Source organism: Elephas maximus, chromosome 1 (genome assembly GCF_024166365.1).
Source record: "Elephas maximus indicus isolate mEleMax1 chromosome 1, mEleMax1 primary haplotype, whole genome shotgun sequence".
Classification (NCBI taxonomy): domain Eukaryota; kingdom Metazoa; phylum Chordata; class Mammalia; order Proboscidea; family Elephantidae; genus Elephas; species Elephas maximus.
The window spans coordinates 190721149-190742239 of NC_064819.1; the positions used below are offsets into that span (position 1 = coordinate 190721149).

General features: G+C 37.2%; 1 protein-coding gene across 1 annotated transcript in view; it reads right to left on the bottom strand.

Annotated features, from left to right (window-relative positions):
• The window catches only part of TRDN (triadin), a 354043-nt gene that overhangs the window by 70965 nt on the left and 261987 nt on the right, over positions 1-21091 (bottom strand). Inside the window, exons 22-23 of the mRNA XM_049874135.1 lie at positions 11834-11884; positions 5747-5806 (exon numbers count right to left, since the gene is read on the bottom strand). Of these exons, the coding sequence (XP_049730092.1) occupies positions 5747-5806; positions 11834-11884 (111 nt within the window). The remainder of the gene's footprint in view (positions 1-5746; positions 5807-11833; positions 11885-21091) is intronic.

Consider the following 21091-nt stretch of genomic DNA (forward strand, 5'->3'; position numbering starts at 1 on the left):
GACCTTGTGTTGTGCTGGTACCTGATATTATTGGTTTTCTGACCAAACAATTTCCTTTAGCATTTCTTGTAGCTTTGGTTTGGTTTTTGCAAATTCTCTAAGCTTGCATTTATCTGTAAATGTGTTAATTTCGCCTTCATATTTTAGAGAGAGTTTTGCTGGATATATGATCCTTGGCTGGCAGTTTTTATCCTTCAGTGCTCTGTATATGTCATCCCATTGCCTTCTTGCCTGCGTGGTTTCTGCTGAGTAGTCTGAACATATTCTTATTGATTCTCCATTGTAGGAGACCTTTCTTTTATCCCTGGCTGCTTTTAAAATTTTTTCTTTATCTTTGGTTTTGGCAAGTTTGATGATAATATGTCTTGGTGTTTTTCCTTTTGGATCAATCTTAAATGGGGTTCTATGAGCATCTTGGATAGATATCCTTTCGTCTTTCATGATGTCAGGGAAGTTTTCTACCAACAGATCTTCAACTATTTTCTCTGTGTTTTCTGTTATCCCTCCGTGTTCTGGGATTCCAATCACATGCAAGTTATCCTTCTTGGTAGAGTCCCACATGATTCTTAGTGTTTCTTCATTTTTTTTAATTCTTTTACCTGATTTTTTTTCAGCTATATTTAATTTTTTTTTTTTTGGTGTTAATTCCCTGGTCCTCCAGATTTCCCACTCTGCATTCTAATTGCTTGAGTCTGTTCCTCTGACTTCCTATTGTGTTGTCTAATTCTGGAATTTTATTGTTAATCTTTTGGATTTCTGAATGCTGTCTCTCTATGGATTCTTGCAACTTATTAATTTTTCCACTATGTTCTTGAATTATCTTTTTTAGTTCTTCAACTGCTTTATCAGTGTGTTCCTTGGCTTTTTCTGTAGCTTCCCTTATTTCATTTCTGAGGTCATCCCTGATGTCTTGAAGCATTGTGTAAATTAGTTTTCTATATTCTGTATCTGGCAATTCCAGGATTGTATCTTCATTTGGGAAATATTTTGATTCTTTAGTTTGGGGAGTTGTAGAAGGAGTCATGGTCTTCTTCTTTATGTGGTTTGATATCAACTGCTGTCTCCGAGCCATCCCTAAGATATTGTAGTGATTTATTCTATATTTGCTCACTGAGTCTTATCTTGTTTTGTTTTCTTTCAGTATACGTAGATGTGCTACTAGATTGCGCTTTCTGATTGTTATAGCCTTTGACTCACTTATGACCTATTACCAGCTGGTTTGGTCTGTTACCAGATATATAAGCCTGAGTCCATTCACTATTCTTAAGTAGAATCTGATTTTGGGTCATCAAGTGTGTGATGCAGACTGTCACCTATCCACCTTGAGAAGTAGTGGTGATAGTTGTGTGCACCAGATTCTAGTAGCAGCTGGGGTTCACACTTCAGTGGGGGCAGGATGCTGACAGGCTTCCCCCAAGTGTCAGTGAGGGAGGTGTGTCTCTATTCCTAAAACACCTTGGTGGGTGGGCTCTGCAGCTGTACCTTAGGCCCCCAGTGCAAGTACCTCTACAGATTGGTAGGTGTCACCCTCCTTAGACCCCTAAGGCAGGAGGCTAGGTGGTCTGGGGGGAGCTTCAGCCCTCAGTTCCCTGTTGTGGGTCAGTGAGGGCTCTGTTGATTACACAGAGATATCAGACCTGGGAAACTTGTCTTTCCAGTAAATCTGCTAAAACAATTGCAGTCAGATCCCTATCAGAAATGCCTTTGCATTATAATAGCCACATTGTTCCTGTAGGGATGAAAACCCAAGACTGTGGATCACATATGTTTGGCTGGAGCTGGTTCTGTGTTTTTAGTCCAATTAGGGAAGGATTTTTGGTCCCTGGGTTTTTTGTAGTTGCTTGTCTCAGGCCAGAAGAATGGGTTAGGAAAAGACCAAAAAAAAGGAAAAGAAAAACCGCAGAGCAGCTCACTCTCTGGCTCAGGAAATTCCAGTGTTAATGAAGCCGCCTGGGAAGGGGAGGGGAGGGTTCAGATAAACAGGAGAGAGTAGCACCCCAGAATATAGACAAAGTTACTTATCTTGCTTGGGATGACTGTTTTATCTGAGATTCCCAAGGGGCGCGTCGACTGCGAGCACTGGCTGGGTAGACATTGTCCCCGATGGTCAGGCCCTGTCCCTTGCTTGCGTTGTCTCAGAAGCCACGGTCAGTTCTTCCGCTCCCAGTCCAAAGCCCAGTGCCAAGTTTCCCCAGCTGGGACCCCGCACTCCCGGCTCCAAAACCAGTTACTGCCTCCCAGTGACTTCTCCTCCTGTCAGCCGCTTCGCTGTGCTGCTTGCATGCACTGGCTGGGCTTCTCCTGAGGTCAGTTTAGGGGGGTAGGGCTGCGCCCCGTCTTTGCGCCGTCACAGGATGCTGTGTTCAGCTCCCCTGCGCCCAGTCCAAAGCCCGGCGCCAAGGTTTCCTGACTGGGACGCTGGCTCCAGGCTCTGAAAACAGTCGCTGCTTCCCCGTTGTTCGTTCTCAGTGTCTGTCACTCAAGCCAACTCTTTAAATCTGTGTTTGTTGGTCAGCGTTCGTAGATTGTCATGTATGTGATTGATTCACTTGTTTTTCCAAGTCTTTGTTGCAAGAGGGATCCGAGGTAGCGTCTACCTAGTCAGCCATCTTGGCCCCGCCTCACATTAACAGGTTTGAGAGCTTTCATGAGAATACTCCTCTACCTTTATTCAAAGAAGAGTATGCTATAGTCATTTAAATCCTATATGATTACTGAAAAGTATATCAATTTCTCCTTTAAGCATATGTGATATTGTCATTATGTCTAGTGTTCTTTAACTAGAAATCCAGTGAAGTCTTTTAAGGAGCCCTGTATTTACTAAAAGAAGAAATGTCAATCTTTTTGTTATAGACTTCCAGAAGGCAAAAACCTACAAGCTCTCTTTTTAAATTGATTTCCTTGATAGTAAGATTTTGTTTGGAATGTGACTGTTCTGATCTGCACCATATGGCACTCACTACTTTAAGGGAAGAAAGCCAAATGGATCACCATCTCTCATAGAGGCACTCAAAGTTGCTTGCACATATCATGATTACAATCTTTTGACAAAATGTCAAGATACTGACTTTCACTTTCAGCATCACAGGGCTGAATTTTTGTTGTTTGTTTGTAGAAGGAGGAAAAGGAGGAGTAAAGGAGGAGGGGGCGAAGAGGAGAAGAGGAAATCCAAGGCATAAAGCTCAGAGCATCCTTAAATTTCAAGTGTATGACTGAGAGAGATCATTGTCACTTTAAATGTGAAAATAAAAATGTCTAATGAAATATTCTGACACAGCTATTTGAAGCCTTGATTCCTAAAAAGAATAATCAAAGGAGGTTTAAAAAAATAATTCTGGTTATTGCATTTAATTGATTTTTTAGGCAAATCCTTGTTTACTAAAAGTCATCATTAAAAACCAGGAAAAAAAAGGTGCAATAATATAAAAATTCCATGTTAGTGAAATGAAACTTTAACTTAAAAAAAAATGAATCTTCACCAAGAAACTACATATTGCCCCTCTCCCTGTGACAACACCTCTGACTGTGGACTGACTGCTGCTAAACTGATATCTGGTTTGGGATGTGGGATTTTGGAAATAGAGTATATGGAAGGGTGGAAGAAGAACGAGGAGATGCCTGAGTAGATGTTTCCAGTGATAGAGGACTGAAATGTGCACAAAGTGTTTTTAGTGAAAATATGAATTATTTGTCATTAATATATATATTTTTCACACATTTCTTCTGGAAAAAAAATTTTATACACTTATCTTCTTTAATAAAAAAATGTGGAAATGGATAATATCCCTGTCTGTTATTGATTTCTATATTTCTGTCTTAGATCGGCAAAGGAATTACAGCATTATATTATGATTAAATCACTTAATAGCACCGAACTCAAACTATTTCAATTTAGATGGTTATGTGAATATCCAAACCAATCAACAGTCAGGTCATGTTAAAGAAACCTATAATGTACTTAAAATAAATTAATGTTTAAGTAAATCCAGGTGAATGTCACTAGTCTTCACAATTAATTCAACTTTTGAATGATAAAATGTAGCTGCATTTATCTTTCTATTGGACATTTAAGATGTAGAATCCTTTTGCAAGGAAAAATACCCTAATTTACATACTATGCCAGAGTAACATAAGATTGTGTATAACGCCAAAGCTACTACCATAAAAATAGGGAATGATAAAAATAAAGTTTTAGGTATGACAAAAAATCTTAAAATGAAACATATATGCCTTAAAAATTTTTGATCCCCTGTTACTTTAAATACTTTTTTTCAAAAAAGCAAGAACATATGTAGACTGTGGGGGGGGTGGGGTGGGGTGGAAATGTATCTTTATGTTTCATTAAATAACAATTTTGTTTAATTTAACATTAATTGCAAAGTGAGAAAAATATGACTTCAGGGTATGGTTTTTATACACTGTTCCACTGACTAATGGGGACTCTCCATGTCGCCTTCATTTCTCTGACTGATGCTTCTGTCAGCTTCCCCCCCAGCCCCCATCTTGCTCTCCCATATCTCTTCAAACTCTCCAACATATTATACAAGTTTACCAGTAATCTTTACCTTTTTAATGAAAAGCGTCAGTAAGTTGGCATTTTGATCACTAAGTTCACCTACATTGGTTAATACTTCATCCAGGTCTTCTCTACAGGCTAAATGTGCAAACATGCTTTATTTCTAACATTTAATATAGTAAGTACATTTCATGTTTTCTATGATTTCAATGGTTTACTAATACAGATACAACAGAAAATGTAATGTTATTTTGATAACAGGAACATATTACACAATTCTGAGTCCATTGCCATGCCCATAGAAAGTATTGGGATTAATTAAAAATTGTAGTTATTGTTGTTTCTGTCAAGCTGCCTCTGACTCGTAGGGACCCACGTGCGCAGAGCAGAACTGCTTCTTAGGGTTTTAAAGGCTTTGACCTTTCAGAAGCAGATTGTCAGGCCTGTCTTCTGAGGTGCCTCTGGGTGGGCTCTAACTTCCGACCTTTCAGCCAGTAGTTCAACACTTAAGCATTTGTACCACCCAGGGACTCCAGTTACAAACTAAATGTATTAAATCTGGCATGACCATATTTACTTTTAGTTCATACGATATACGTTGACATATGGAATATCAGAATCTACATAATTCCAAGCCAATTTCAATGGGAAGGTAGGAGGAACGATAAGATGCTTTAAAAATAACTCAATGCTTGAGTTAGGAAATTGGAGTTTGAAGGCTGGATCTGCCACAAACTACTAGCATTAAAAATCTTGACTTTTCAGGTTTTAATTATATATAAAATGAAGAGATTGAACTTAGTTTATCACTGAATGTCTTCTTACTGTAAAACTTGTTTAGGATTCTACTAAATCTGAATGTAGAGAATAGCAAACTATTCCAAGGAATTTTAAGTATTCTATTTTTCTTAAGACTTTGGTTTTGATACTATTCCTACGGTTCTTTGTTCCACTACATTCCACCACAGACCCATGGAATCAGAAAACAATGTGCATTTTTAAAAGCTTTTTTATTATGTCTGACTCGGGTACTCTCTCCTTTGTTGTTTCATAGCACTATTTCAAATTTGAAAATGGGAAATAAGTTCTTTTTCTTTGCTTGAAAACATATCAGGGCATATGAAAGCTCTTATTTTTAAAAGCCTGAAAAAGAAATGATATTTTGTTGCAAATAACAGAATACGCAATAGGCAGATCAATGTGGCTTCACGTTTCATTATGCAATATTACCTTTTCCCTTTAGGGAAGCTGGAACCTCTGGAATCTTCACTTCTTTCGCTTTAACAGGCTCTGGAAAGAAACATTGAACATTTATTTGAAGCCAAAGTAAAAAGATTTGAGAACACATATATGGTGGAGTCAGTGAGTGATAACTAAGATGAAATCTGGGTAGAAATGGCACGATGCTTTCTTTCAAAGGTGATATGAATCATACAGAGACAAAGATACAACAGCATAGAATACAGCCATACTTTGATCATTTTTATTTAGTGTAACTGTAAATTGTAGAACAAGCTGTGATCTACTTGCTTGCTTAAGAAAATGGACATTTGGATGGATAAGAACTTATTTTATCTGTAATTTAAAAAAATACATGACTTCAGCATCTAGAAGTATCCCAGAACTGTTATAATCAGCACTAACTGAGTTTATTCATTTCAGGCTATGTTGATTCAAAAATAAACAGCCAAGTGGAAAATTCTGCATATTTTATGCTAAATGTGGTGTTTTTGTCATAAGACTCAAGTGAAACAAATTTCAAGAATAACACAAAAATAAAATTTGAGACATCATCTGTGAATTTCCCAAATCTTAAACACTTTTACCCGAGCTAAAGTAAGTCAAACAAAACTTAATTTGTTCCACCAGCTTTAGATACAACGTGATTCTGAGAATACCATAGGATTCAGGGGTATATAAGGGCAATGACTTGGGACATCAACATACCTCCTCAACAGTCTGTTAAAAAATAAAAGGTAAACCAGTTTTCTGCCTCCTCTGTAATATTAAAGCTCAGAATTCATTTTACTGATGAGTTTTAATGTAGTGGGAAAGGTTGGGAAGAAAGAGATTTATCCTCATTGTTGTTGCTGTTAGGAGTTGTCCAATTTGTTCCAACTCATAGTGACCCCATGCACAACAGAATGAAATGTTGCTTGTTCTTGTGCCGCCTTCACAGTCATTGCTATTTTTGAGCCCATTGTTGTTGTCACTGTGTCAATCCATCTCGTTGAGGGTCTTCCTCTTTTTCACTGACCCTCTATCAAACATGATATCCTTCTCCAAAGATTGGTCCCGCCTGATAACATGTCCAAAGTACATGAGACTAGTCTGGTCATCCTTGCCTCTGTGGAGCATTCTGGCTGTGCTTCTTCCAAGATGGACTTGTTCATTCTTCTGGCAGACCATGGTATATTCAATATTCTTCACCAAAGCCATAATGTAAATGCATTAATTCTTCTTTGGTCGTCTTTGTTCAGCTTTTGCAAGCATATGAGGTGCTTGGAAATAGTATCTACTATCCTTACAGCCCTTTAATCTACTCCCACTTTATGCTTCAAGAAGAGAATGTGATGGTGGCACTTATAAATGGCAATGCCACTCTAGCAAGCACTTGTGAGTTCAGGCACCTCTGGTTGAGTCAAGACTAGATCTAGGGGTTCTATCAAAAAGACTGTGTCCCTCAAAGAAGGATTTTCGTGGTAGATAAACTATAGCCCTAGATATCCATACACATGCAGATTTTAAAAAATGGTCTTGGTGACAAAGAAATGTCAGTGTTGTTATTTATAGTGCTAAGTGTAAATAGGGTAGATTTTTAAACTATCCTTCTGCATGTGATAATGAAATTAAGACCCACAGGTTGACCAACAACACTGGGAAGTTTTATTAGCTTCCCCCCACCCCACCCTGAGCTGATGAGAATAATCTGCTGTTCTGATTTTCCTGACTAAACCAAAAGAATTGATGTGTTGTGAAATGAGGAGTGGTGGTGGTGAGGACAGATGCTCAGTGGCGTGAAAGAGTGTAATGCTTGGGGTCTCAGAGTTCAAGATCGAGCACATTGATTTAAAAGGGTGAGTGTATACGTTCCTGTGAAATCAAAGCAGTTATAAAATATAGGACTTAGGGAAAGGGCCCAGCACTACTTTGCTTTAAGTAGAGAAGGAAGGAAGTGGTGGAATAAGAGATACAGTTATATAGGGTATTTGAAAATCATCACTTTAAACTCTGGAGAAAGTTCTCAGAAAATAGAAGTGGTTTTGCTAGCAGGAAGATGGCTTCTTCCAGCTTGGGTTATCACTTGCGTTGACTTTCCTGAAGTTCATTTCCTCGCAGTTTCGTTCTGATTCCAAGTGATTTAGACCCCATATAGGAAGCCTACAGGTTGTCTAACTACCCAAGGAAGCAAGTGGGATATTAAATCTGACAAAAATATGGAGAATTCCTGCACTTCTCTAATAGGAAAGAGAAACAATATTACATCAGTGGTTTGGGTCAGCTCTTAAGGCACCTTTCAATTCTTCGGTCTTGTTTGTCAGTAACATAAAATTGGAGAACATTCTTTTACTAACATAGATCTTGCATTTATCCAAAAGCCTACAGGGGTGTTTATGAATCTTGATTATCAGGGCCCAAAAAGTATTTAGTAGTGTTGTAATATAAACTAAAACTTTGTCAAAATAATCAGGGCAAGAAAACCGTGATGAAGGAAAATTTCAAGAAGGAATGAGAAGACAGTTTCAGGCTTTCCATCCCCCTTACACTACCCACAAAGAGAAAAAGCAGGAATGAGCTGGGATGAACATCCATGAGAAAGTGTAGCATCGTTGGGGACAGTTTCAGAGTCCTCAGATAACTTTCCCCAACCTTCGCACTAGCTTTGGTTTGTTGAGTGTGAATAGCCAAGAAGAAGTGTGGTGAAGACAAATAGACTCTGGAGACTCATCAGGAGAGTGATCCTGAGCGTCAGCACAGGGGAATAATCACTCAGTTTATCAGGATGTGGAGCAAAATAAGTTCTGTTGAGAACCCCCTGGTAGTAGATCCAAACATATACAGAGCTGTGTCACAAAACCAGGAAACAGTTCTGATAATCTATCACACTGCTTCCCTAACAGAGGAAACTAAAGGTAGCACTATTGCATTCCAAGAGGAAGGGCAATTAATTAATCTCTTTATTTCAGTGTTCGAGTTTGGTTTACAGTTTCTTGGCTTCCATGGCTGAATCTTTCATCTTCAGATAGATCAGACCAGCTGAAAGAAGCAAATGGCGATGGGGTAGGAGTAGGTATTAAAAGTAATATAGTCAGTAATAGAGGTAACTAACAGGGTTTTCTGATTTCTGAGTGCTCAAGGCCACATAAGCATACCATGCCCCTGTGTGTGCATTGCCAGGATTTAAGTGAGTCCATTATTCCAGGCAACTTAACAGCTAAACCAGCAGCAAAAGCCAGCAAGATTTGTCTTTCTCCTGTTCCTCTTCTCTGGATCAATTATCCTAGAGCTTTCTACATCTCCTTAAACAAAGATGCAAACCTAGTGTTCTCCAAATGCCTGATTCACTCATGATTATCACTTATTCAAGACAAATGACATCCCAAATTATTTATCTGCAATAATGTTACATTTGATGTTATTAGGTGGTCAAGTTGGCTCCCACTCGTAGCAACCCTATGTACAACAGAGCAAAACAATGCCAGACCCTGCACCATCCTCACGATCGTTGCACTTGAGCCCATCATTGCAGCCACTATGTCAATCCATCTCGTTGAGGGTCTCCCTTTTTTTTTGGTTGGCCCTCTACGTTATTAAGCATGATGTTCTTCTCAAGGGACTGGTCCCTCCTGATAACATGTCCAAAGAATGTGAGATGAAGTCTTGCCATCTTTGTTTCTAAGGAGAATTCTGGCTGTACATTTAGAATTGCAGTGTTTTGATCAACATGGGTTTGGGTGTGTGCACACAGCTGTAATCTATGAGAGACTGGCAACTTCTTAGCTATTTAAGAGCCATAACTCACAGAATACAATGATTCCAATCCATTAAGTGGCTTTTTAGCAGTTGAAGTTGCTGAATTCCCATTCTACCATAGCATGGCAGTAAGTTCCAAAGAGGTTCTCCAGAAACAGTAACACTGCAGAGGTTTTCAAAGTCCCTAAAATCCCATAAAAAGTATTGTATTTTTTTCCTTTGATTTTTGATAATGGTTAATTATATTCATAAATTAAAGGAATGGCACTAATACAATTCTTATGAAACATTGTTCAACTTATATGTAACAATTTTTTTTGGCATTAGGGCAGCTTGAATAAAAAAGCGGTGCATTTTAAATTGTCCAGAATCAGTGATCACATGCAGGGAAGTTTTATATGCAGGATTTTCAAGTGATTGTGGAGTCATCTTGCTAATAGTAGGAAATTCTACATCGAGAAAGAAGTGTTCACTAGGAAATTGCAGGCAATTGTACATTAATAACAGTAAAAATAATAATAGAAGTGAAAGGTGACTACTTTGGGAAGTGTTCAGTGTGGATTTAAATTCCCCACATAATCTTTTCCAGGACAGATTATTATAACTATTCTTTCCAATTAGTTTAGGCTTTGGCACAAGTGATACCTTTAAGTGGTAATTAAAATTTTTGATAATTATCATTGCCTAAAGGGTAGCTTTGGGGGTAAGCCCCAACTTTTTTTTTTTCCAGCTGCTTTTATAATAAATGATAATTGTTACTGTGAGGTGCCATTGAGTTGATTTTGACTCATAGCAACCCCATGTGACAGATTAGAACTGCCCCTGTAGGGTGTCCTAGGCTGTATGTAATCTTTTTAGAAGCAGATGGATCACCATGTCTTTCTCCCTTGGAGCTGCTAGGTGGGTTCGAATTGCCAACCTTTCAGTTAGCAGCCGAGTGCTTGATTAACCACTGCACGAACAGGGCTCCTCAAATGATAATATATGATCTAAATAATTCCTGTGATGTAAGTGAAGACTAACATAAATGTATTCATACTATAGTGCTTATTACTCCTTAACAAAATACATTATAGGAAGGATGGAAGGTTTAGATTTTACAAATTGTGATTGCAAATAATATATATATGAATTTTCATAGTGGTTTGTTTCAATGGTTCTTTGGTTCTCACATAACCAGGGACACTGTTTTAGTTGTCAGATAAAATGAGAGCAGAGGATGGAAAAAGGCCTTTCCCAAAGTGTAGGTAATCACTGGAGAAAAATAGACTAAACCCCTCCGCAGAAGTTAAGTGGAGTCATCCTAGCAGCAAAAGAACCAAGGCTATTTTTCTGTGCTACATATCCGATGCATCTATGCCTCAAAGATTTTCCAGGCTCATGCAATGAACTCTACACTCATGGGTGCTTTGATGAGTACCTATAGAAGAACTCTATTCTAGGGAAAACATAGCACCAGTATTAAAATGAAAGGATGAACTTTAAAGTTGGGCACTGCTGACTAAATCTTGCCTTTGTCTCTAATCCACAGTGTGACACTAACTTACATTATCTAAAACTCAGCTTCTTTATAAAATTGAGGTAGCAAGCACAATTTTGCTGAAACAAAATGTGTAAAGTATGTATCAAAGAACTTTGCAAAGAGCAGGTGCCCTGGCAACAAGCAGATGCCCTGTTTCTGGATTTCTCCCAAACCATCCCCCACACCTTGGCCTGGCTAACCCCTCATCCTTCTCACTTGAACTTAGTATAACTTTTCCAGCAAAGCCTTCCCTGATCCCACATATTGGATTAAGTTACCCTATTATACCCTCTCATAAAAAAAAAAAATAGCACCCTGTATATCTCTTTTATCATTCTTGTAATTTTAATTAATTATGTAATTAATACCATGAATTCCACGACAGCATAGATCATGCCTTTCTTGGAGTCCCAGTGTTTTATGAGTATCTGTACTTATCGATTCATGTTAGGTGCACAATAAATAATTATTGAATGCGGTACTGATCAGTGTACATAAGAACAAAATTAAGGTAAATAACACCAAGTTGTGATGCTTCACATTTAATTTTGTTGTTCTTGTTGAGGCTATATACAGGAAAACAGAAACCAATTCAACAGTCTCTCCAGGTACCATTTGGTGCAATGCACTTTTTGGGGGGACATAGTGAAGAAGAAAACAGTATTAGAGTTACAGGTAAATATGATTTTTCAAAAACATGCATGCAATCTGTACAATTTTGGCTCATACATCTGCAAGGTAAATACTTATAATGTACTATGCACTCATTCAGATATTTTTACTAATAAACTTATAATATTATATTAAATTGACTCTATTACCTTTGTCCTTCAGAACTGAAGATGTCTTCCCATATTTTTCTTTTCTAATTTCTGCAAGAGGAATCATGGGGAGGAAAGATTACAAGAAGCAATAGAGAACAAAGTTTAAATTTCTTCACATGTTTGTTTACTGAGGTACTGAGTTGATATTCAACATAGAGATGCCTGTTAGGATCAGCTGCATGTACGATGCTGAAATAAATATGCAGATGATAGAAAATAAGCCCACAAATTATTACCACAAGGGGAAGACTATGACAGATACAAGAAAGGTACAAAGAAAATGGGCTTTGGAGAAAAGAGATATGGTAACAATAATAACATTTATTGTCTTCTTACTATGTGCCAATGTTCTCTGCTATTTTGTCATTTAACTCTCACAATAACCCTATGAGACAGGTAGATCCTGTTATTATTCTTTCTTCTCACATAAGTGGATTGAATAACTGTCCCAAATTCCTGTAGCTCCTAAGTACAAGACCTGGGATTTGAACCAATGTCTCTCTGAACTCAGCCACCAATGTTGTCTCCTATAGCTGAACAATGGAATCAGGAAAGGCTTTAAGCAGGTGGTATCAAGACAGAACTTGAAAGATTGAAAAAACAAACCAAAACAAAAAACAATTTAGGTTAACAGATAAGAATTAGATCCGGGATCAAGATCTAGCAGATCTTGAGCCAGGAGGGTCAGTTAGTTTGACAGTGTGAGTCACTTGTAACCAGCAGAATGCAGTAGAAGTGATGCTGTGTGATTTCCAAGGCTAAATGAGAAAAGGCCATACAGCTTCTATCTGCTTCTCTACAAACACTGGCTTTAGACAATCCAGCTGCCATGTAAGTAGTGTAATTGAGACCGCCATGCTGGAGAGACCATGTGTAGGTAGTTCAGTCAACAGCCCCAGCTGAGCTCCCACCCAACACCTAGCATCAACTTCCAGCCATCTGAGTGAGCCATTCTGGACATCCAGGGATCCATGACTTAAGCCCAAGCCCAATGTTTGACTGCAATTACATTAGATACCTGAGCAAGGACTTCCTGAATTTCTGATCAACTACATTGTAAGCAAAATAAATGGTCTACATAGAAGAAATAGTACTTGGAACAGTTAGCAAAGGACAACATATTGTAATATGTGATAAATTCTCCAGTGGTGTTACATAGATAATAGAGAAAGCACTATTTCTACTTTAAAATGGGGGAAGGTTTTTACAAAGAAGATGCCATTTAAGTTTAGGTTTGTAGATTGGATGGAATTTAGAATGTTAATCAGATAAAAGGGGCAAGAATGGCTCCTGAGTTCTTGTTTGGTTTACAGAAGGATAATTTGCCATTAACTGACATATGAAATGTAGGATAGAGTGGTGTTTGGAGGAGAAAACTATATTTCCTTTGAATGTACTTTGTTTGATATGTCAAGACATCCAAAAAGGAAATGTCCAGAAAAGTGTTGGAAACACAGGTGAAGTGCAGATTATATGTAGGTGTTGCAAAAAGCAAAGCAATCTATAATCTTTCATAAGCAGAGTCTATCAATATAAGCAATCATTTTTTTTAATACTCCACCAAAAAAACCCACTGCCGTCCAGTCGATTCCGACTCATAGTGACCCTGTAGGACAGAGTAGAACTCCCCCATAGAGTTTCCAAGGAGCGCCTAGTGGATTCAAACTGCTGACCTCTTGGTTAGCAGCTGTAGCACTTAACCACTATGCCACCAGGGTTTCCTTAATACTCTAAGCAAATACTATTTGCTTTGGTCACACAAATTGACTTGTTGTTGTTGTTATGTGCCGTCAAGTCGTTTCTGACTCATAGCAACCCTACGTACAACAGAATGAAACACTGCCCAGTCCTGCACCATCCCCACAATCGTTGTTATGTTTGAGCCCATTATTGCAGCCACTGTGTCAATCCACCTCATTGAGGGTCTTCCTCTTTTTCCCCGACCTGCTACTTTACCAAGCATAATGTCCTTCTTCAGGGACTGATCCCTCCTGATAACATGTCCAAAGTATGTGAGATGTAGTCTCACCATTCTTGCTTCCTAGGAGCATTCTGGTTGTACTTATTCTAAGACATTTGTTTGTTCTTTTGGCAGTCCATGGTATATTCAATACTCTTCACCAACACCACAATTGAGAGGCTTCAATTCTTCGGCCTTCCTTTTTCATTGTTCAGTTTTCCCGTGCATATAAGTCCATTGAAAACATGACAGCCTGGGTCAGGCACACCAGATTGACTTGACCTAGTGAATGAACCAAGTCTATAAAGGCAAAATATGCCAGAAAGTTTTTTAAAAAAATGTTTTCTTAATAATACATACAAAGCAAAAAGGAAAGACTAGTGTCATGGGTTATAACTTTTTACCTACATATTTCAAATCCATTCTCATATAAGTTGCCTACATTGATATGTTATTCATATATTGGTGATAATATTCATTTCATAAACTCTGAAGATCTAGTGATAGTTGTTTAAAAATAAACAATACGTATGGACTGTGATTAAAAGAGCTATACAAGTCGAGCTTTAAAAAATCTGTTAGATAAAAACTATTTCTTTTTAGAGAAAAATGTTCAATAACATATCCAACAATTTTTTTTAAGTTGGGATCCTGAATATATCTAAACTGAGAATAATAAATATATAACAGATTTTGCTTTTTCCTCTAACATCATTTCACATGCATATGAGGCAATTGAAAGTACCATGACTTGGATCAGGTGCACCTTAGTCTTTAAGGTGACATCTTTGCTTTTCAACACTTTAAAGAGGTCTTTGCAGCCAATTTGACCAATGCAATGCATCTTTTGATTTCTTCACTGTTGCTTCCTTGGTGTTGGTTGTGGATCCAAGTAAAATGAAATCCTTGACAACCTCAGTCTTTTCTCTGTTTATCATGATGTTGCTTATCGGACCAGTCTTGAGGACTTTTTTTTTATCTTATGTTGAGGTGTAATCCATATTGAAGGCTGTGGTCCCTGATCTTCACCAGTGAGACTATGGTCAGGTATATTTCAAGAAATTATAAATAAGTGGAATTATATATATTGTTTTCTGAAAGGTACGCTATATAATAAACACATGATGGGGAGGAGGGTTCTTGAGTTTTGAAAGCACTAAGCTGTATAATGCCTTGTAAGTACACATCTGAAGAGCTTCCATCAATTATTCAAGCACTGTGGCATGCTATTCAAGCTAGGCCATGTTAGCATGTTAAAACGTTGACATGGACCATGGTATAAGAATTGAAAACAGCCAACTGTTAAAGAACTTTTTAATGTGTAGCCTGCATTCTCCATGAGAGAGAAAGTCTAGTCCAATGTAGTCCGGTATGCTGGTCCCTTTGACGAACTCTTCCCTATAGTAGGATAGTTCTTCAAATTATATTTGCTGAGGGATCTCTCTTAAAATCATCTAAGTACACATTTTCTTTAACTAAATTCTGACTGAACTTTATAATTATGATGCTTTTAGCCTGTGCACCTTGTCTTCAAAGATTGGATACACTCTTCACACATACTTTGATTTTCTTGTCCTTATTTTACATTAATAATGGAAATTCTAATGTTTACCTCAATCAGGTACACCTTAGTTCATCTATGCTGATCTCTTTCAGAAAGATCAGTAATATGTAATGATTTAACAAGTAAAATTAGCACTGTTTTACTTGATAAGAAATTAGATAAGCATGATTTAATTTCTATTTGAATGTTTTGAAACTGAAAAGAATATGATCTCTTAGTGACAGTGAACTACTGATCCCTAAATCCAGTGCAAAAGATTTTGTTTCTCAAAGAAAACTTTATTAGTCATGAATGTTTTCTCATGTAATCATGTTCAACCTAACATATCAAACTTGCCATTTTTGCATGAAGAAAGAATGTTTATTACAAGACTGTTATTTCCTTGAGAGCAGGGCTAGGTCTTGATCTTTCCTATACCCACATAGGATGATAAAGCTTCTATTTTGTATGGTTTAGGCACTTTTACATAAGATCTCTTTTAATCCTCACCCATCTGCAGAGAGGTAAGTATTAGAGTTTACAGATATGATGAAGCCCTGGTGGTAAAGTGGTTAAAGAGCTTGGCTGCTAACCAAAAGGTCAGCAATTCAAACCCATCATCCACCCCTTGGAAATCCTATGGGGCAGTTCTACTCTGTCCTATATGGTCACTATGAGTTGGAATCAACTCAACTGCAATGGGTTATAGATGTGATGGCTTAAGCTAAGAGAGGTAAATAACTTGCCCAGGGTTATATCTACTAAACCTCACTGGGAAATTTGAGCTCAGACCATCAGACTCCAAAGTTAGAGCTTAGCTGCTACACTATGCTCCTCAGGTAGACAGGAAGTGGATTATAAAGTAAGTAGCACTACATATAGTCTCTAAAAGTGGACAGTGAACATAATTACACCAGCAAATCACATCAGTACTCTTCATAACTGCCAGCCTGTCATATGTTTCCAAATGCTATTCCTGAAGCAGAGACCATATCCTCTGACACAAAGAAGGAAATCATAATTATTTGCTTAATAAATTAATAAATTTGCCACATTTCCTGCTGACCTTATTATATCATGAAGTGTCTTTTCAAAGAAGTCTAGCAATCATTATGATCACTTTTCAGAGGTAACTATGTCCCAATTTTGTAATCCCAACCTGGCTAAGGGGTCAAAGTAAAAATCTTGTAGGTGGTATCTGCATAAATCAGGATCTGAAATTACAATAACTAATGTTGATAGAGGAGCCCTGGTGACACAATGGGTTAAAAGTTTGGTTGCTAAACAAAAGGGCAGCTTTTTGACCCCACCAGCTGTTCCTCAGGAGAAAGATGTGGTAGTCTGCTTCTGTAAAGATTTATAGTCTTGGGAACCCTATGGGGCAGTTCTATCCTGTCCTCCAGGGTTGGTATGAGTCCAAATCGACTTGACGGCAACAGGTTTGGTTTAAAGATGGTGCATTTAGATAGTCTTCCATTTTTTTCACACAAATATTGACATTGTCTTCATGGGATAGTGGCAGAAGATAATGAAAGTGAGTTTTATAAAATAATTTATGATCCCCAATAATAGTAAGATAGTATTACTTTCTTTATTCTTCTTGCTTTTCATGACTATCTATGCCTCAGAATTATCAGTGGCCCCAATTATATCCACAGATATTGCTTCTGTTTGGGAGCTCTCAAATCCTAGGAGTATTGCTGACTCAGACTTGTGCAGATTTGGGGCAAAATACTCGATGATTTAAGTAATGGGTTACCAAAACCCAAAAAACAAACCTGTTGTCCTTGAGTCGATTCTGACTCATGGCAACTCTATAGGACAGAGTAGAACTGCCCCATAGAGTTTTCAAGAAGCATCTGGTGGATTCAAACTGCTGACTTTTTGGTTAGCAGCTGTAGCTCTTAACCACTACGCCACCAGGGTTAAACCCCTAATTTAGAGGGATATAATATAAAGTGTAAAGGGAAATAATCAAATGCATCATTTATTCTTGACTCTCAGCCTCTGCCTCTGAATAACCAATGTGACCAACTTTTGACAAAATGTTCAAGATCTGGATTTTATCTCTAAAAATTTAAATACATGAATACTTAAAAAAACAAACTATTCTTTTAAAGGTGCTAATTTTGAGAGAAGAAAGAGTAATGAATAAAGTGAACAGCATTTATTCCTCTATAAATAATGTATTTGCTAGTCATATACTCCAAATTTGGTGATTACACACAACGTTTGATAGAAATTACTTGTCTAACTTTTCTAAATGCTTATGCATCATTTATACTATTTTCACTGACATAATATCAAGAATTAGTTTGAACAGTGTGAAATTCTCAATATTTGACAGTTTTGATGGAAAACATGAATTTATCTATGAAAATCAGTAATGATGGCACACAGGATACTAAAATTATGTCCATGACACAGAGGGAAGCAAATAAAAGATGGAACAGAAAAAAATTAAAAAAAAAATAATGTCTCTGGAATCAGGAGAATATGAATGACTAGTGGTTTCAGTTTGGATTATTTCAAAACAAAATGGCAGTAATGACTCTATATTGTCAGTTCTTCAGTATGTATCATATTTTGTTATGAGCAAAACTGTTAATTACATTGACACAGTGGTAGAAACAAGTTTGGATTTAGGATCTTTATGGCTACTCACTGCTGGAGTGACATAATTTTAAATTTCTTAGCAGGATACTGTAGGTCCCTTCACCACCAAGCCTCAGTGTAACTTTCCAGTCTTGGCTCACTGCTTCTCCATAAACTTCTATACTCAGCCACATGAGCTTTCACACCACATGGTGTGCTCATGTTGTTCCTTATGTCTGGGATGGCTTTCTACTCCTTCTTTGACGGCAAATGTATATCCAATGACAGAATCCATTACAAATGCAAGTACTCCTGTGAAGTCTTCTCTTATTCCGTCAGGTAGAAATTGTCAGTCCTTCCACTGTGGGCCTATCTGCCTTGTGTATGTACCTTTGTCACCATTTTTTATGAATGTGTCTAAACATTGGCTAAACTCCAGGCTACCATCCTTGTGCTTCCAGCACACAAGAGACATTCAATAAATATTTATTGAGTAGATCAAGTTTATCTTTTAAAAATAAAAAAATGGAACTTTTACAAAAAATACTGTATCAAACTTAAGAAACTTAGACATGAGGTTCTTGCCCTATGAGGGAGTCACTTTGTCACACTGGTAGGCTGAGGGAAAGACAAGTCTGAATTACTAAAATGGTATTAGCTTTTGGTTTACTCCAGCCAAACCCCTTCTGACCATCTCAGACCTCAACTAGCTTTTACACGTACATATCCATCAAAATGTTTAAAGCGCTGCTAGAGCAAAGTTTTTTTTTTTTTTTTTAAGTGAAGGAAATCTGAAATAATTAGGAACTGAAAATGTAGGTACGACTATTACCTGCATAAAATGAGGTCAAATGAGTTACACATTAGCTTCTTAGGCTGGATCATAAATAACAAGGAACTTTCAATTTTTAGGATAAAGGTACGTTGTTAATGACTGTCTCATAGCTTTGCCTCCAAATCTCACCAGCATTATTGACACGCATTGCCCCTTTACTAGGCTGAAATCCTCTTAGCAATGAGTGGTGTTCCTACCAACAAAAGTTTGAATCCAATGAACCAAATATTGTGTGACAGGAGGTGGTAAGTAAAAATTACTCTGTGAGAAATCAAGTAACAATACAAATGTCCTTTGAATAAGTATTTTTCTGCTGTGATAGGTAGGAGCTAGATTTGTTTTTTTATTAAAGAGACGGGTGGGAAGGGGCAAGAAGAGGAAGAAACGGAGAAGGAAAAGAAAATAATTATGAAAATAAATAATTTGAAAAATATTAAATGAAATAAGAATGTGAAGAAGTGAAGTGTGTTACGTGAGCAAGTAAGACCACGGAGAATTGCCAAAGGTCCTCTTGACAGTATATAAGCAAGCAGAGCATGCCCGTTTTCACATGTGCTGCATAGCCCCCATATTAGACCATCTTCTCTCCATGACCGGCTCCATGCCCCTCATACCCATTCATGTCATTTAATTGAGTATTCTCACTTTCATGTTTTTTAATTGAGGATTCAAGAGTGGGAAATCAATGTTCCTGAGATGTACTTTTTGAAATTTAAGTGTAATTAATTGTACCAGTGGAGACCCTGGGTGGCACAAACAGTTAAGCGCTCAGATACTAACCAAAATGTCATTGGTTTGAATTTACCCAGAAGGGTAATCAACTCAACGGCAACTGTTTTGGTTTTACTGATTAATTGAACCAGTAAATATTTCAAATGTCATTATTCTATTCTAGTCTATGTATACCATATTTTAAAATATTTTCATTTTAGAATCTGAATCTGACTCTCTTTTTTGTACTTTTTTTCCCCTTTCCTGTAATTTGTCTTCTGACTGCAAGATAGTACTTGCAATCAGAAGACAAAGTCTTCTTTTTTCTGTCTCAGGCATGGGAGACATTTTTTACAAATGAATATTATACAGATACAGGGCTGGAAGATCACTAGAGGTTTCTTAGTAAAATAATTCTGGTTTAGAAAAAGAAGCTGGACAGGGCAAATTACTAGATCAACGTTTCAGAACAAATTAGTGTTAGGGTTAGTCATAGCCCTAAGTTTTATTTTGAGAACTCTGCACTCTTTTGTACAGTCTGGTTAATGTATCTTAATCATCACTAGCTTTCATCAGTTATTTAATCTTCAAGGACCATTGTTGCAAGGTGTTAACTCTAAGTCAAGAATTGTTTGCCATGCTTTTTATTGTCAAGATTTTTGGCTCCTTTGATGGGAATATAGATATTTTATTTTGGTTGAGTGTTGTTGTTGTTAGGTGCCGTCAAGTTGGTTCCTACTCATAGGGTCCCTATGTACAACAGAAGGAAACACTGCCTGGACCTGCACCATCCTTAAAATCCTTGTTATGCTTGAGCCCATTGTTGCAGTCACTGTGTCAATCCATCTCATTGAGGGTCTTCCTCTTTTTCACTGACCCTCTACTTTACTGAGCATTATGTCCTCCTTCAGAGACTTGTCCCTCCTGGTAATATGTCCAAAGTATGTGGGACATAGTCTCGCCATCCTTGTTTGTAAGGAGAATTCTGGTTGTAGTTCTTCCAAGACAGATTTGTTCATTCTTTTGGCAATCCATAGTATATTCAATTTTCTTCACCAACACTGCAATTCAAAGCAGTACCTCTTTTTTCTTACACTAAGTTAAGTGAAATAAAGTCCAAACTTTGAAAGACTAATGAAGAAAATCATCATTTTTAACCTATATTTTGCCATTCCAAAATTTCAAAGAAAGACCTGGATTGAATTTTGACTTTTTAAAAATTGCTTTTCAATTAGCTTATAATACATTGTCAACCTGTGAAACGCTGGGCTAGTAGTAGTCAATAATGTACAAGTAAATTTTCCGTGGCATGTTGATAAATTTGTGTTCATTCTTGAAATGATTTGATGTAAAATACCTAATTTAATTTACAATAAAAAGAAAATGACAATGCTTCATTATTTAAAGCTGATTATTTCAGATGAGTTTTACAACTGGGTTTCTAGACCCTGTAGCTTAAACTGCATTAATCTGTTCCAGAATATGGTGTAACAATTGATTTTAAGCTATTTTATTCAAGAAAGTGTATGCAATTTCTTTTTTTACCTAAACAGCACTTTAGTATAAAACAGGTCTAAATGGAAAAAATAAGTTTATAAAAAGGAGGACAAA